This window comes from Amyelois transitella, chromosome 29 (assembly GCF_032362555.1).
Source record: "Amyelois transitella isolate CPQ chromosome 29, ilAmyTran1.1, whole genome shotgun sequence".
NCBI lineage: Eukaryota > Metazoa > Arthropoda > Insecta > Lepidoptera > Pyralidae > Amyelois > Amyelois transitella.
The window spans coordinates 762,326-780,546 of NC_083532.1; the positions used below are offsets into that span (position 1 = coordinate 762,326).

An 18,221-nucleotide genomic window follows, 5' to 3' on the forward strand; every position below is an offset into this window, starting at 1 on the left:
GTGGTTCCTGACATTTTTGGAGTAGTGGTTTTAGGTAAAGTAGTTTTCGAGACTAGTTTGTTTGTTTGTCAACTCATTATTGCACCATAAAAAGAAAAATAACAAATAACAAAACAGTCATTGGATTTAGAAGAATATGTACAATGGCGGACTTATCCGCAATTGGGATTTCTTCCAGTCAACTAGTGTTGTGAGATGCTAACTTAAAGATACTCAACATATTTTACATTGAGACATAAAATCACGCCTCTTTCCCGTAACGGTAGGCAGAGACTACATCTATCCACTTGCCACGATCCCAGCATACTTCTTTCGCTTCATACATACATACATATCCCTTGCGGGGTAGACAGAGCCAACAGTCTTGAAAAGACTGATAGGCCACGCTCAGCTGGGTCAATTCAGATCAATTGAGATTCAAATAGTGACAGGTTGCTAGCCCATCGCCTAAAAAAAAGAATTCCAAGTTTGTAAGCCTATCCCTCAGTCGCGTTTTACGACATCCATGGGAAAGAGATGGAGAGGTCCTATTCTTTGTTGTACTGGTGCCGGGAACCACACGGCACCCTTTCGCTTCATCCACATTCATAACTCTCTTCATGCAAACTCGGCGGTTTCGGGTACTCTTGACCTGACACCAGGATATCCAAATATACTATTCTATAAATAATAATAATAAATAAATAAATATATACGGGACAGATTATACAAGATTGAGTTAGCCTCGAAGTAAGTTCGAGACTTGTGTTACGAGATACTAACTCAACGGTACTATATTTTCTAATAAATACTTATAAAGATAAACATCGAAGATCCAGATCAATCAGAGAAAATTCGTTTCTCACCATGCCCTGGCCGGGATTCGAACCCGGGACCTCCGGTGTCACAGACAAGCGTACTACCGCTACACCACAAAGGCCGTCAAATACCAAGTTTATAAAACTTAAACTTGTTTTTTTTTCTGAAATGTTTGTTATGAAAAGTGACATTGACATCAAACCGTGGACCTCATAGAAACGCGATCTAACCACTAATCCACAGCGGTGATTATGCCTCCACGATATAATTTTACCATCCAAAATTAGAATTAGCTATGAGATTATATAGCAAAGTTTTCACCAAGGCTCGCGTTGCGTAATACCACTTAGATTTGGTTAAGTTAAAATAATTTAGATAAGCATATTCGACGTAGAATACGATAAGGGAAACGGTGGTCAAAATGTGCGATGCGCGTCTCTTTCAATGCAGATTGTAAAAGTCTATCAAGGGAGTGGTTAAACTTGGGTGTCTTCTTTTAGTCGATATGCTAGCAACCTGTCACTATTAGAAACTAAATTCTATCGTAAAGCCGAGAAGCTGAACGTGGCCTGTCTCTATTTTTGAGATTGTTGGCTCTGTCTACCCCGTAAGGGATATAGACGTGACCATTTATTTCTTCGCTCCTTTGCGACTTAAACAGAGCCAATAGTCTTAAAAATACTGATAGGCCACGGCCTTTCTGTATTTTTGAGATTGTTAGCTCTGTCTATCCCGTAAGGGATAAAGACGTGACTACGCATATGTATTGACGATAGGAGTCAAAATATTGTCAAAAAAAAGTTTTATTTTTAAAGTAAATGTACAGACACTCGTTGATGTCTTTTGTAAGTAGATTTTCTTTCGAGAACAAAAAATATCTTTACTAAGGAATTTAGAATAAGATAGAGTGAGAAATAACTAAAAGAAGAATCTGTTATAAATTTATTAATATTTCTTTTTTCAAATATCTTTTTTTATTATGAATTTTTTATTTATTTAGATTGAAAAGCCACGTTCAGCTCTAGATATGGCTTAATGATAGAATTGAGATTCAAATAGTGACAGGTTGCTAGCCCATCGCCTAAATGAAGAATACCAAGTTTATAAGCATATCTATAGTCTCTGGTAAAATTGAGAAAAATAACGTACAAGTGAAAATGATAATTATAAGCTTTCTTTATAAACAAGTCTTTCAAATTTTTAAGCATAAATAGTTAATTCTTATTTACCTTTCTATATATATAAAGTCTCGACCACACCACCAAAGGAATACCAATGAAAATTTTCCCAAAAGCGAAAAAAAACACGAAATTAAAAAATTTGAAAAAAAAAAATACGCATTCACGCTTTTAAAAATCACAATTCGAATACCTTTTTCAAACGCACTGTAATTAATCCGAAAGCACACTTCACTTTGCCGAAGAAATAAAAATGAAAAAAAAAAATTTTTTTCTTTTTTTTTTTAACTCGCGCACATACGTCCGATACCGACGGTGGCGGACGGGGACTGTCACCACTCGGCCTATGGCGTAACAGTGACAATTATAAAGGCGTGTATACACTGGTGATGCATTTGAAATTAGGTTGTGCGTAATATTGATTTTTTTCGGAGAATGTATGTATGTATGTGTGTATATTTATTTATATTTTAGATTGTTACCTACTAATGGTGCCGTGTGGTTCCCGGCACCAATACAAAAAAGAATAAGACCAATCCATCTCTTCCCATGGATGTCGTAAAAGGCGACTAAGGGATAGACTTATAAACTTGCGATTCTTTTTAGGGCGATGTGTCACCAAGCTGTCACTATTTGAAACCCAATTCTATATCAAGCCAAACAGCTGAACATGGCCTTCAGTCTTTTCAAAACTGTTGGCTCTGTCTACTCTGCAAGCGATATAGACGTGACACATTCTCTCTCATCTCTGCGTGTTCCAGGTCGCACCCTCCACAGAAGTGTTTCCGAGCCCGGGGTCCGCCTTTCCGCTTTTCTCCCTCCATTTGGTCCAGTTTTCGGCGTCCTCGGATTTCAGTCCATTGGCTCGCATAGGTATCATCTTTTGCGACTTTCGGATGTACACGTGACTATATGTATGTATGTATGTTTGTACATACGTGTGGAACAAAGAACTCCTACATTAGCGATAAGTCCGCCTTTGTACCATATCTATTTGTTTGATATTGTTTTGTATGTTTTACTCTTATGGTGCAATAAAGAGTTTTATCTATCTATCTCTGGTATGCCTCTGTGGCGCAGCGGTAGTACGCTTGTCTGTGACACCGGAGGTCCCGGGTTCGAATCCCGGTCAGGGCATGATGAGAAACGAACTTTTTCCGATTGGCCTGGGTCTTGGATGTTTATCTATCTAGTATTTATTACAAAATATAGTATCGTTGAGTTAGTATCTCGCAACACAAGTTTCGAACTTACTTTGAGGCTAACTCAATTTGTGTAATTTGTCCCGTATATATTTATATTTATCTATCTCCTTTCTCAGAAGTCTCGGTCAAAAAGTCGGCCTTATGACTGCAATGGGTCTTCGTTTATGGTCTAAACAAATATTTCATCCGACGAAACATGAATATTACACAATTTCAATGTTACTAATCAATTAAAGTCAGTAACAGTTTTCCTAATAAATGTCTACAAAAGACCTACCTGAACGTGAGTCACGCAGATAATAGATTATTTTTACAATTCGCATTATTTTTTGCAATATATTGTACCATTATTTACATACATACATACGAGTATAATCTCGTCTGTATCCCTTGCGGGGAAGACAGAGCCAACAGTCTTGCAAAGACTGAAAGGCCTCGTTTAGCTACTTGGCTTTAAGATAGAATTGAGATTCAAATAGTGGCAGGTTGCTCGCCCATCGCCTAAAAGAAGAATCCCAAGTTTATAAACCTATCCCTTAGTCACCTTACGACATCTGTGCGGCAGATATGGATTGGTCCTATTCTAAATTGCCGGTAACCACACGGCATTTTATTCTTTCTTAACGTCTACTGTAAACCAGCCTTACACGAACAAACACACACACACATATTTATATATTTTATGTGTGTGCTAAAACTGCATTCATTATATGCACTCAAGTGCAACTGCGCTAGCTCATTCGCGCGACTCCGCTTGTAGAAATTTAATTAATTATGTCGTAAATGGATACGGTGAGAAGAATTACTTAATACAATAGAATAGAATAAATCTATACTTATATTATAAAGCTGAAGAGTTTCCTCTGTAAATGATTTATTCAACACAAAAAGTTTTTTTTTAAATTCGAACCAGTAGTTACTGAGATTAGCGCGTTCAAACAAACTAACAACTTCTTCAGCTTTATAATATTAGTATAGACTAGCTGTGCCCGCGACTCCGTCCACGTGGTATTTTGGGCATCATTAAAGCCCTCAAGGGTGAATAATTTCCCCGTTTTTTTCACACTTTCCATTATTTCTTCGTTCCTAATAGTCGCAGCGAGATGTAATATAGCCTTAAGCCTTCCTCGATATATGGTCTATTCAACACAAAAAGAATTTTTCAATTCGAACCAGTGGTTTCTGAAATTAGCGCGTTCAAACAAACAAACTCTTCAGCTTTATAATATTATAGTATAGATTATAATTAATGAATAACATAATATTTCTAACAAAATGGCGACTTTATTTCACAGATTTATGTTTGTCTAAAAAATTGTACATTCACAAATATTACTTGTACAGTAGGTACAGTAAGTAATTTTATAAACATAATTTTCGAGTCTTTTTAAATAAGTTTTATATACATATTTAATAAAATTATACTTTAATTACATCCAGAACAGGTTAAAGTTTATATAATTCGTTTGATTTACATTTAAATCCTTTGGGTTTCAAAAAGACAAACAATTATTATAAAATTTCAAAAAATTTGTATTTGAATTTCATGCTTTTTAAAGGTACCTACTAAAGAAAATGAGGCTTTATAACTCCGAATATTGGCTCTGTGTACTGTGTATAGATGTGACTATGTCAAATAGCGCCTGTTAATAATAAATAGCAAGTTAGAAGACCATTGCTTTTCCTCTTCGGATTAAGAAAGGAAAATAAATGTTTTTATCTGCAACTTCGCCCGCGCAAATTTAGCACCACTTTAGGCTCTGTCTAGCCCACAAGGGATATACACGTGACCATGTGTATGTATGTATGTGTGTTGAAATGTTGGAAAGAGTTTTCTGAGGAAGGTTTATATCTATTGATGATACCCACGCAAAGCCGGGGCGGGTCGCTTGTTATCAAAATTAAAAAAGGTTTAATTTTTACAGTAGTAATATGTTTCTGTTCAAATTGTATTAGTAGTTAAGAATTTTAGTTCACTTTTTTCACCATCAGGGAAATACCTATTGTTCTTTCAATGCCTATTTCCAGAACTCCTCACTATTCTTCTAGAAGAGAGTCGCTTTCTTCTCGCTGTCAATCTTCTCTTGTTGTATTCATTGTTGAAAGAATTGCCCCTAGAAATTAAATAAATCTTTCTAAATATATATACCTAGAATAGAATAGAATAGATTTATTTTCAAAATTGGATACAAGGTATCACTTATTGACGTCACATCACTTAAATCTAATTATAACTACTACCGCTTCCAGAGCTCATGCGTAGAAGAAGCGGCGGAACAAACTACACTGCGACATTTTCATCGGACGTCAATATACAAATATAGATTTCTTAAATCTAAATCAGGGACGAATGCCCATTAATTATATATAAATGTCAAGATTCAAATCAGCGACGTTCTGGCAAAAGTTCAGGTCAAGAGTATCCGAAACCGACGAGCTTTCAGTATACAGGGATCGTGGCAAGAAGAAAGATGTGGACTTTGCCTACCCCTCCGGGAAGGAGACGTGATTTATGTATGTATGTACATATGTACTGTGCCGTGTGGTTCCCGGCACCAATAAAAAAAGAATAGGACCACTCCATCTCGTTCCCATGAATGTCGTAAAAGGCGACTAAGGAATAGGCTTATAAACTTGGGATTCTTCTTTTAGGCGATGGGCTAGTAACCTGCCACTATATGAATCTCAATTCCATCATAAAGCCAAACAGCTGATAGTGGCCTTTCAGTCTTTACAAGATTGTCGGCTCTGTCTACCACTTAAGGGATGAAGACGTGATTATGTGTATGTATATACTCTTTATTATGTATTCTCGATGAACTACGAGAACAAAAAAAGCGCAACTTTTTCTAACTACAGAAGCGTGCATACAATTAAGGTGAAAAAAATAATACTAAAAGTCTATTATATATTAATTTATATAATTTTATATGAAAAAAAAAAATAGCGCTTTATTTACATTTTTATTGGTTTATGACTAAATAATATAATATTTATGTTAATGGTAACAATTTAATGGTAACATTATAATTTCGTACGTTACAAAGTTAAATGGAAGTTTCTGGCACATATTTTGTACACGTTTATTTTAATTACTAGCCTATTTCCGTTCCCGTGAGATTTTTCGAAAAACCACACAATAATCTTGAGAGTATTACCCGAAATTACCACAAGAATGGAATAATAACTTGAACGCAGCTACGGTTTGCAATTTTTTAGGTATATTTTTGGGAATACCGGTTAAATTTATTCCCCTTAAATTCTGTAACATTTATCGGCACCGTGTGGTTCCAGCACTCTCTCAGATCTCTTTCCCATGGATGTCGCAAAACGCGACTAAGGGATAGGCTATAACAAAATTGAGTTTCTTCTTTTAGCCGATGGGCTAGCAACCTATCAGTCTTTTCAAGACTGTTGGCTCTGTCTACCCCGCAAGGGACAAAAACGTGGTTACATGTATGTATTTATTACCTGCAAAATATTAAGGTAAAAAGACATATAACTACCTCAAACTACATAGTACGAGTAAATTACAGGTGCATTAATATAGTGTTTCTATGTAACAGTGATAAATTACTGTCTTATTATAGTTATAAATTAGTAAGTGATTTGAGAACTTTTTTTTAACATAGACATAGATCTGAGAAGATACCGCCTTTGGTAAAAGTTTGTTAATAATAGATGCGACAATATATAAATAAATAAATATTGACTCGATAGTCTCAGTACAATAGCTTTATACATACATATAATTGTATCATAAAGCCAATTAGCTGAATTTTATGATCTGCACTGCAGTGGATGAAGACAAAACATTACAAACTATGATCCCACGGGCACATTTGTTATTCACATGTATGGAAACCCTATCAATCCCGCGGGAACTCCGGGATAAAAAGTAGCCTATATGTTATTCTGGTTCTCCAGCTACCCACATACCAAATTTCATCATTTAAAAACTTTCAAAAAGTGGTTTAGTCTAGAGTCCAACTTCTCGCGGGGTCTAGTTGAATCTATGTCTATGGTTTTTCTAATAATAAAATTAGGGCCATTCAGTTACAAAAAAGTAATAAACTGAATAATAATCCTTTTAAAATCCTCATTAAAATCAAAGCCATCTAAAATATAACTATAATATGACAGTTTTTCTTAATATATAAATTTTATATATATAACTACTTTTTCCCAGCTATATAATTCCCAGCCTCGTCTTTGTATAAATCCTCATTTACACCGTAAAACGCTGGTGAACTCGGACAGTCAACCTGGAAATGAAAAAAACATATATTTTTATCTATATTAATATTATAAAGCTGAAGAGTTTGTTTGTTTGAACGCGCTAATCTAAGGAAATACTGGTTCGAATTTATAATTTTTTTTTGTGTTGAATAGACCATTTATCGAGGAAGGCTTTAGGCTATATAACATCACGCTGCAACTATAAGGAGCGAAGAAATAATAGAAAATGTGAACAAAAACGGGGAAAATTATTCATCCTTGAGGGCTTCAATGATACCCAAAATAACTATTCCACACGGACGAAGTCGCGGGCACAGCTAGTTATTAATATACTACCAACCAGCTTTGCACGTATAAACATTCCTCATGTATCACCCTGTTTATTATAAAACAAAACTGCATTAAAATCAGTGCCGTGTGGTTCCCGGCACCAATACTGCCCTGCAGCACCTAAAACGCAGTAAGAGAAAAAACGCGGTTTCGAGAAAACCGCGAAATAGTTTTTGATGCTTTATTTTATATTATTATTTTATATAATTTGATGAAATGTTTTTACTACAATGAATAACTGATATCAAAGATTGAACTGACATCAAAAATATATCTAACATTTTGTTTATTTCCAAAATATAAAAGTTTTTTTTTAAACAAGGCCTATTACGTGCTATTACTGCATCCAAAAATGTAAACATATGCAGATTAAAATGCGGCAAAAAAACCTAGCACTGCAAATATTTTGATTTGTTTGCAGCGTTGCAGACTAATATTTTCTTTACTGCATTTTAATTTGTATCTTGAATATGCGTGTAGTAATGAAATACAGAAGTCTACTTCTGTCCTCTTGGACATGGAAGTGTGGCGGATACATCATCAACAAGAGTTTAGCTCTTAAATTAAATTGAAATGAAACAAGGAAACTTCTTCTAAGGGTTTTGGAGTCTCAGGATTCACTGTAGGTATTGATGCAGGTAGAACCTCGGAACATAATAAATTTTGTAATGTAACCAAATCTTTACTTGAATAAGACTCTTCTTCTAAGAGTTTTGGAGTCTCAAGCTTCTTTGTAGGTATTGATGCAGGCAGAACCTCAGAGCATAATAAGTTTTGTAATTCAACCATATCACTATTAGAATAAAAATCTATTTCTTTTAAGGGGTTTGGAGTCTCAGGTTTTTCACTGGTTTTTGGTTGGATAAGCTGTTTGAGTTGGGATGAGAAATTAGATGAATCGTTTTGTTTTATGTATTCATAGGAATTGCTGTATTCAAAGTTAGAGTATTTGATTTTATTAATGTCTTGCAGTGTTATATAATGAGACCAAATTCCTTTATCATCGAGTATTTTTGTTGAATTCAGACGATTTTCTTTGTCTTCACTGGAACCCGTAAGCAAAGGAACCATTTTCAAAATATTTTTGGACCTGGCACTCATTTTCCTAGTTGCATATCTGTAAATAATCCATACTAATATTACAAATGTGAAATTGTGTATGTTTGTTCGTCTTTCACTTCGAACGAAGCGATGGATTGGTGTGGATTTTTGTGTGGAAATTGGAAGGCTGGCGAGTGACATAGGCAACTTTTTCGACGCGGGTGGAAATGCGGGCAACAGCATAAAGTCTTCATAAAATCGATAACTAAATAGATTTAGTTCTGTTTTTTAATAGTAGGCAGTGACCATAAACAAGTTATTTACAAAAATTTCATTTTTGGCACAAGCTTTTATCATCAGGAAGTGTGTCATCTCATGGGTATACACGGTGATTTTGTCATCGTTGCGGAAATTTTGTATATGTTATCGGCAATCTGTATAATCAGGTATTCTATACATGGCTTAGGCAATGTATAGAATACCTAAAACGTCATGTATGAAACGTTATTTATTTTATACTCTGCCTAGGCATTCTATACAATACCGAATGCTTTCTACGCTTGAAGTTTCTCTATGTGGTCATAAAAAAAAACTTAAACCGACCTAGCTTTTTGTCCTTCAAGTTTCTCTACGTAATACATACATACATAAAATCACGCCTCTTTCCCGGAGGGGTAGGCAGAGACTACCTCTTTCCACTTGCCACGATCTCTGCATACTTCTTTCGCTTCGTCCACATTCATAACTCTCTTCATACAAGCTCGGCGGTTTCGGGTACTTTTGACCTGACCCTTTACCAGGACGTCCTTAATTTGATCAAGATACGTTCGTCTAGGTCTTCCCACTCCGACCTTTCCCTCCACACTCTCCTTGTATATCTGCTTAGTCAACCTGCTTTCATTCATCCTCTCCACATGACCGAACCATCTTAACATACCCTTTTCTATTCCTGTAACTACATCTTCTTTCACATCACAACATTCCCTTATCACGCTGTTCCTTATCCTGTCACTCAATTTCACACCCATCATACTCCTTAACGCTCTCATTTCCACTGCATTTATTCTGCTTTCATGCTTCTTTTGCCATACCCAACTTTCACTCCCATACATTAATGTCGGGACCAACACGCCCCTGTGCACAGCCAGTCGAGCCTTTTTGGATAGTTTCTGACTGCTCATAAAGGCATGCAAAGCTCCATTCACCATGTTCCCCGCGTTCACTCTCCTTTCAATATCACTATCATACTTGCCATCTGATGTAAACTTTGATCCTAGATATACAAACTCTTTCACTTGCTCCACTTTTTCTCCTCCAATCAAAATATTACATGCTGTCATTTCTTTCTCCATTTCAAAAACCAGTGTTTTAGTTTTACTTACGTTCACTTTCATTCCTTTCTCTTTTAAAGCTTCATGCATACAGTTTACCATCTCCTGTAACTCCTCTCTACGTAATCATTAAAAAATATCCCAAACCTACCTAGCTTTCTGCTCAGTTTAACATTGACAAATATAGATCACGATCTATTTATTTAACACATTGCCTGTGAAACAATAGGTACTTTATACAATATCTAGGCGTTGCATACATTACCTAGGTAAAGAATGTAATGAACAATAATATTCATAATATTTCATACATTGCCTGAACGCCCCAGGTATTCTATACATTGTCTAGGCATTGTATAGAATACCTGTATTATACAGATTGCCGGTAACATATACATGCTCAGTCCATGATACTGAACAACTTTTACTATGGGGCCAACCTCGAAATCACGAAAAAAAAATCAGGTGTTCCATATAAAACTAAATACCTAACATGACCAAAATGTATGGAACAGCTGATTTTTTTTTCGTGATTTCGAAGTTGGCCCCATAGTAAAAGTTGTTCAGTATCATGGACTGAGCATGTATACAAAATTTCCACAACGATGACAAAATCACCGTGTATCCAAACAAGCTTTTAAAAAGTTTCTAGATAAAGTATTTTATTTTAGGGATAAATTGTTTACCGAGTTAGGGATAAATACGGGGTAGTGATTTATATAAAATACTATAGCTATTAGTACTAGCTGCGACCTGGGAATTTCGGGCTAAACATTAGGTAGGTACCTATCATGTTATTCCAGGTTATATTCTACTCGTGTACCAAATTTCATTACAATCTATCCAGTAGTTTTTGCGTGAAAGAGTAACAAACACACATCCTTACAAACTTTCGTATTTTTATTATAAGTGGGTTATAATATGGCTACCTTGAGAATCCCGAAAAAATGTAATTTGCGTTTTCGCACCGACGCGCTGCGTACGGTAGCCTACCGTCGGTAGGCAACTGCTAGAGCGAGAAAAAAGGATACGTATCCCGACAAGAACGCAGTAAATTAGGTATCGTTTTAGAGTAAAACAGTCTTATTTGTAAGTATACGTAACTAGTTGAAATGCAGTAATAGATAATATTACTGCGTTTTAATTATTTTATACTATTTTGTAAATTTAGATTAGTATTGACTATACTGCAGTAAATAAAAAATATACTGCGTTTTAAAAAGTAACGATCGCGATCAAAAACGTTTTAAACAAAACCAAATAAGGTATTTTGATTTTGCTGCAAATTAGTTGGTATTTATTTCAGGACCTACTTTATGAATACTAAATAAGAAACCGTATTCAACTCTTTTGCTGCATTTTAATAAGTAATTAATATAATATTTATAAATGCAGTAAAAATCCTTACCATACAAAAATGTATTACTGCATTTTAATATACATGCATTAATATTTATTTAGGTATACATCAAAGATTTTTTGAGGCAGAGACGATATTCACTGCGTTTAAGGTGGTGAAATCATGGAGCCGCGTAAACGTAACTGCTCTTACTGTATGTTAGTTAGTTTTCAGTGTAATCTGAAATGCGATTTTGAGTTACTGCAATCTAAAAAATTGATTTTTTTATCTTAAAAATCCTTGTATTAAAAAATCTGTTAAATCACATTGCTCCTTATGACGTACGCTATAAAGTTCAGTATTAAACACAAAACTCTTAAAATGTCTATTACTGCGTTTTAGGTGCTGCAGGGCAGAATACAAAAAAGAATAGGACCACTCCATCTCTCTCCCATTGATGTCGTAAAAGGCGGCTAAGGGATAGGCTTACAAACTTGAGATTCTTTTTTTAGGCGATGATGGTCTAGCAACCTGTCACTATTCGAATCTCAATTCTATCTTAAATCCAAATAGCTGAACGTGGCCTATCAGTCCGCTCAAGACTGTTGGCTCTGTCTTCCCCGCAAGGGATATGTCTGTAAAATTAGTTGTGGAGTTTTAAAGATCTAAGCATAGGTACATACAAACAAACATTGGGACAGACGCGGGAAGCGACTTAGATTTAAATACTACTAGCTGTGTCCGCGTCGAATAGTTATTTTGGGCTTCATTGAAGCCCTCAAGAATGAATAATTTTCCCCGATTTTTTTCACATTCTCCATCATTTCTTCGCTCCTAATAGTTGCAGCCTTCCTCGATAAATGGTCTATGGTATATTCAACACAAAAAGAATTTTTCAATTCGAACTAGAAGTTCCTGAGATTAGCGCGTCCAAACAAACAAACAAACAAACTCTTCAGCTTTATAATATTAGTATAGATGAAGTGATATTACTGTAACGTTGGTGGTAGAATCGCATACCTCGGTCGTATATCAATAAAGCTTTTTATTATGTACATACATTAGTTTGAGTGTTAACCAATGCTCAAATGGTGAGGGAAACATCGTGTGGAAATCACATTTAGGTAACTAGATGAGTAACCATGATCCAATATAGATTAAGATTCCATGCAAAGGTTGCGGAGGTCAGACGGGAGTCGCTTCGTGTAAAACCTGACTCACCCATTCCATACATACATACATATGGTCACGTCTATATCCCTTGCGGGGTAGACAGAGCCAACACCCCTGAAAAGACTGAATGGAAACGTTCAGCTATTTGGCTTAATGATAGAATTGAGATCTAAATAGTGACAAGTTGCTAGCCCATCGCAAAAAAAATCCCAAAAAAGAATCCAAAAAAGTTTGTAAGCCTATCCCTTAATCGCCTTTTACGACATCCATGGGAAAGAGATGGAGTGGTCCCATTCTTTTTTGTATTGGTGCCGGGAACCACACGGCACTCCATGGTCAAAGGATTACCCCGGGCTCCTCTCCAGAGTGGTAAGGATGCATCCGGGACTGAAGCTTAGAGGAAGACCATACCTTGAAGAACCAGTCGCAGACCCTGGACCTTTGATTGAAGACTGTACCTGGGGCGCAGACGAAGGAGTACATTATGTTACCGCCGATGCTAGGAACACACCAATGCCAAACCTGAAGATCAAGGTCTTAATGTTAAATGTGGCACCGGAGGTCCCGGGTTCGAATCCCGGCCAGGGCATGATGAGAAAAGAAAATTTTCTGATTGGCCTGGATCTTGGATGTTTATCTATATAAGTATTTATTATAAAATATAGTATCGTTGAGTTTGTATCTCGTAACACAAGTCTAGAACTTACTTCGAGGCTAACTCAATCAGTGTAATTTGTCCCGTATATATTTATTTATTATTTAATGTTAGTTTTACATCCTACTAGATCTTCCGTGATGCCTGCTACCAATCAAGATACAGGTTTATTGTTAATTTGATGGTGGATGGTTGAGCGTTGGACCCGCTTTAGAAAATGTATTAACACCTTTTAGCGAACTAGCGACCCGCCCCGGCTTCGCACGGGTGCAAAATTATAAATGTTATTATACATAAAAACCTTCCTCTTGAATCACTTCTACCTGTTACAAAAAACCGCATCAAAATCCGTTGCGTAATTTTAAAGATTTAAGCATACAGACAAACAGACTAAAATAGCGACTTTGTTTTGTACTATGTAGTGATGATGTATGTACATTGTACATAGTATGTTGTTGAAATGAGTCAATAAAACACTTTTTTTTTTGTAGCGGGAGTGATGATTCGGCTCGACCGCCACCAAAGGGAAGATCTTCCGCCAGGCTAGGTGTTATGCCTGGGGAACCGCGCGACACACGATAATGTGTCGAACATACATACATATATATGGTCACGTCTATATCCCTTGTGGGCTAGACAGAGCCAACAGTCTTGAAAAGAGCGATAGGCCACGTTCAGCTATTTGGCTTAATGATAGAATTGAGATTCAAATAGTGACAGGTTGCTAGCCCATCGCCTAAAAAAAGAATCACAAGTTTCTAAGACTATACTGTTGTTGATGTTGTGTCGGAAGTTGTAAGTATATATAGCTCCAATCCGTGAAATCTTTGCTTGCGCGATTTAGGGTTTTCGCTGTTTTTTTTATTGTTGTGACGTGTGGAGCAGACATGTCGAAAAATTTAAAAAAAAATCTTATGCCAGCACCAATAAATATAAATAAGAATCCATCACTTTCCCATGGATGTCGTAAAAGACGACTAAGGGATAGGCTTATACTTGGGATTTTTATTTTAGGCGACGGGCTAGCAACCTGCTTCTATTTGAATCTCAGTTCTATCATAAAACCAAAGGGCTGAACGTGGCCTATCAGTCTCTTCAAGACTGTCGGCTCTGTCTACCCCGCAAGACTTTACTATATATACGTATATAAATGTATGTGAGATATGTAAATGTGAATCAAACGAAAGAATCATACAGGAATCGTGATAAGTGGATTTTTATCTCAAAAATTACTTGACCGATTTTGTAATAACTCTCACCTGACACATGGTCTCTGGATCAGCGTAGTATCCAGGTATTTTGTCATCGCAGGTGAATGACAATCCTTTGGGAACTTCCTCGTACACCGGGTAATCTTCACCAGGTATATAGCCGTCAAGAGCCTGAAAAATAACATACATACATACATATACATATATGTTTATACGTCCTGGTAAAGGGTCAGGTCAAGAGTACCCGAAACCGCCGAGCTTGCATGAAGAGAGTTATGAATGTGGATGAAGCGAAGGAAATATGCAGAGATCGTGGCAAGTGGAAAGAGGTAGTCTCTGCCTACCCCTCCGGGAAAGAGGCGTGATTTTATGTATGTATGTATATACATACATACATATAGTCACGTCTATATCCCTTGCTGAGTAGACAGAGCCAACAGTCTTGAAAAGACTGATAGGCCATGTTCAGCTGTTCGCTTTAATGATAGAATTGATATTCAAATAGTGACAGGTTGCTAGCCCATCGCCTAAAAGAAGAATGTCAAGTCACGGCCTCTGTGGCGCAGCGGTAGTACGCTCGTCTGTGACACCGGAGGTCCCGGGTTCGAATCCCGGCCAGGTCATGATGAGAAAAGAACTTTTTCTGATTGGCCTGGGTCTTGGATGTTTATCTATATAAGTACATACATACATACATACATAAAATCACGCCTCTTTCCCGGAGGGGTAGGCAGAGACTACCTCTTTCCACTTGCCACGATCTCTGCATACTTCTAGATCTATATAAGTATTTATTATAAAATATAGTATCGTTGAGTTAGTATCTCGTAACACAAGTCTCGAACTTACTTCGAAGCTAACTCAATCAGTGTAATTTGTCCCGTATATATTTGTAAATAGTTATAGTTATTTATTTACAAGCCTATCCCTTAGTCGATCTTACAAAGATCAATTTAATCTCGATTGCATTCAATAATTTATAATTACTGCAATATTCGCGTCAAAATTGACATGTTCGCATGAAGCATTCAAGTCAATTAGCAAATTATAAGTTTAATTATGTCGTTATCATGATTTCATTATAGATAAATAATCAGGACTAGGTCTTGATTATAAGCACCACAGTAATTATTAATCACACGCTGTGCCGTGTGGTTCCCTGCACTAAAGAATTGGACCACTCCATCACTTTCCCATGGATGTCGTTAATAGCGACTAAGAGATAGGCTAATTCTTTTTGTAGGCGAGTCCTCTTATATCAACATAAAATAACATATAATCATGTCTGTATCCCTTGCGGGGTAGACAGAGCCCACATCATCAAGAGACTGAAAACGATCAACTGCTTTGCCTAATGATAGAATAAAATAGAATAGATTTATTTTCAAAATTGGATACAAGGTATCACTTATTGACGACATATCACGTAAACCTAATTATAACTACTGCCGCTTCCAAAACGCATGTGTAGAAGAAGCGGCGGAACAAAGTACACTGCAGCATTTTCACCGGACGTCAATTTACAAAAACAGATCTGTTAAGTTAAAAATCGTATACGAATGCACGTTGTCTACATTAAAAACATGAATTAATGTAAAACTAATTATTTCCATACGAATATTTCGTCGTGATAGTATTGAGATTCAAATAGTGACAGATTACAGGCCGATCGCCTACCAGAAGAATTCCAAGTTTATAAGCCTATCCCTTAGTCGCCTTTTACGACATCCGTGTGAAAGAGATGGAGTGGTCCTTTTCTCTTTTCAGTTTCTAGGAGAAAAAAGAAGGAGTTATTAGGTATAATACTTACGGCCCAACTTCTATCGATGACATAGAGTAATAAAGTCATAAACCACAGAGACGGCACGGGAACACCACATAACCTATGTTGTGACATTGTAAAGTGTGTTCCTTATTTTTAATATCTGAAACAAGAAGAATATATATATTATTATAGAATAGAATATATTATGTGCCGTGTGGTTCCCGGCACCAATACAAAAAAGAATAGGACCACTCCATCTCTTTACCACGGATGTCGTAAAAGGCGACTAAGGGATAGGCTTATAAACTTGGGATTCTTCTTTTAAGTGATGGGCTAGCAATCCGTCACTATTTGATTCTCAATTCTATTAAGATAGAATTGAGAATCAAATAGTGACGGCTGAACGTGGCCTGTCAGTGTTTTCAAGACTGTTGGCTCTGTCTACCCCGCAAGGGAAATAGACATAATTATATGTATGTACTAAAATTCACGCGTGCCTCTCGGCGAGGTAGGCAGAGACTGTATCTTTCCACTAGTACCTACATATTTTTAATTAAAAAAAATCCTGTATTTTAAAACTTAAACAGGTAAATCTTGAAATTTATACATACGTACATACATATAATTACGTCTATATTTAAGATTCAAATAGTGACAGGTCGCTAGCCCATCGCTTAAATGAAGAATCCCAAGTTTATAAGTATATCCCTTAGTCGCCTTTGAAGACATCCATTGGAAAGAGATGGAGTGATTCAACACTTTTTAATATTCGTGCCGGGAACCATCGGTTGGTGACGGACACACACAAGACTGTTCTACATAGACTTCTGATATATATATAGAGTTCTGATATAGACTACATATATTTATGTATGTATCATTCCACTTGCCACTATCCCTGCATACATCTTTCGCTTCATCCACATTCGTAACACATACATACATACATATGTTCACGTCTATATCCCTTGCGGGGTAGACAGGGCCAACAGTCTTGAAGGGACTGAATCGCCACGTTCAGCTATTTGGCTTAATGATAGAATTGAGATTCAAATAGTGACAGGTTGCTAGCCCATCATAACACAATTCATGCAAATCTATAAATCCCTTATTTATTTTATAAAATCTGAACTTCAGTAATTGCATGCCGAAAGGTAAAATGTAGCGGTACTATTTATATGTATATAACATCCCTTGTGTTACCTACATTTGCAATAAATAATTTGAATTTGAATTTGATTTGAATTTAAGTTGGTTTCCAAACACGTTTCCTTTCTTCCTTGGTCCATGGGAATTTAAAAAAGATAATTACATTAGCTCAATGGGACAATGAGTTTCTGCGTTAGCAACGCAAAAACAAACAGACATGCTACAATTGTAATTGAACTGTAATTAATGTTTGATTGACGAGGTTATGCAAAGTGGTCAAATGTGAGAATAGTCACGTCTATATCCCGTGCGGGGTAGACAGAGCCAACGGTCTTGAAAAGACGAGTGGCCACGTTCAGCTGTATGGCTTAATGATGGAATTGAGATTCAAATAGTGACAGATTGCCTAAAAGAGGAAACCCAAGTTTATAAGTCGTTCCCTTAGTCGCCTTTTTACGACATCCATGGAAAGAAAGATATGGAGTGGTTCTATTCTAGAATGCGGGTAACCACACGATACTTTACAATTAATAATTAAACCATTTAACCGATATTGATTAAATGTATATATAAAAACGTTGAATACTGAGGAGGCATTGTTACTTTTCCCGCGAATAAATTAATATGAAAATACCGTGTGGTTCCCGGCACCAATGAATAAATTAGAGGATCACTCCATCTCGTTCCCATGGATGTCGTAAATGGCGACTTAGGGATAAGCTTATAAACTTGGGAATCTTCTTTTAGTCGACGGGCTAGCAACCTGTCACTATTTGAATCTCAATTCTACTGTCAGCCAAACAGCTG

At 36.4% G+C, this 18,221-nt stretch overlaps 2 protein-coding genes across 2 annotated transcripts in view; both read right to left on the bottom strand.

The window, feature by feature from the left end:
• LOC106135379 (fibronectin type III domain-containing protein 1) overlaps window positions 1-2,282 on the bottom strand; it is a 45,218-nt gene extending 42,936 nt beyond the window's left edge. The window contains exon 1 of the mRNA XM_060952749.1: window positions 2,170-2,282. The gene's annotated coding sequence lies outside the window, so the exon portion shown is untranslated. The remainder of the gene's footprint in view (window positions 1-2,169) is intronic.
• Window positions 2,283-6,511: 4,229 nt separating this feature from the next.
• Window positions 6,512-18,221, bottom strand: part of LOC106141185 (uncharacterized) — a 28,259-nt gene continuing 16,549 nt past the window's right edge. Inside the window, exons 2-5 of the mRNA XM_060952716.1 lie at window positions 16,311-16,425; window positions 14,549-14,671; window positions 13,046-13,156; window positions 6,512-7,446 (exon numbers count right to left, since the gene is read on the bottom strand). Of these exons, the coding sequence (XP_060808699.1) occupies window positions 7,357-7,446; window positions 13,046-13,156; window positions 14,549-14,671; window positions 16,311-16,397 (411 nt within the window). The 5' untranslated portion in view covers window positions 16,398-16,425 and the 3' untranslated portion in view covers window positions 6,512-7,356. The remainder of the gene's footprint in view (window positions 7,447-13,045; window positions 13,157-14,548; window positions 14,672-16,310; window positions 16,426-18,221) is intronic.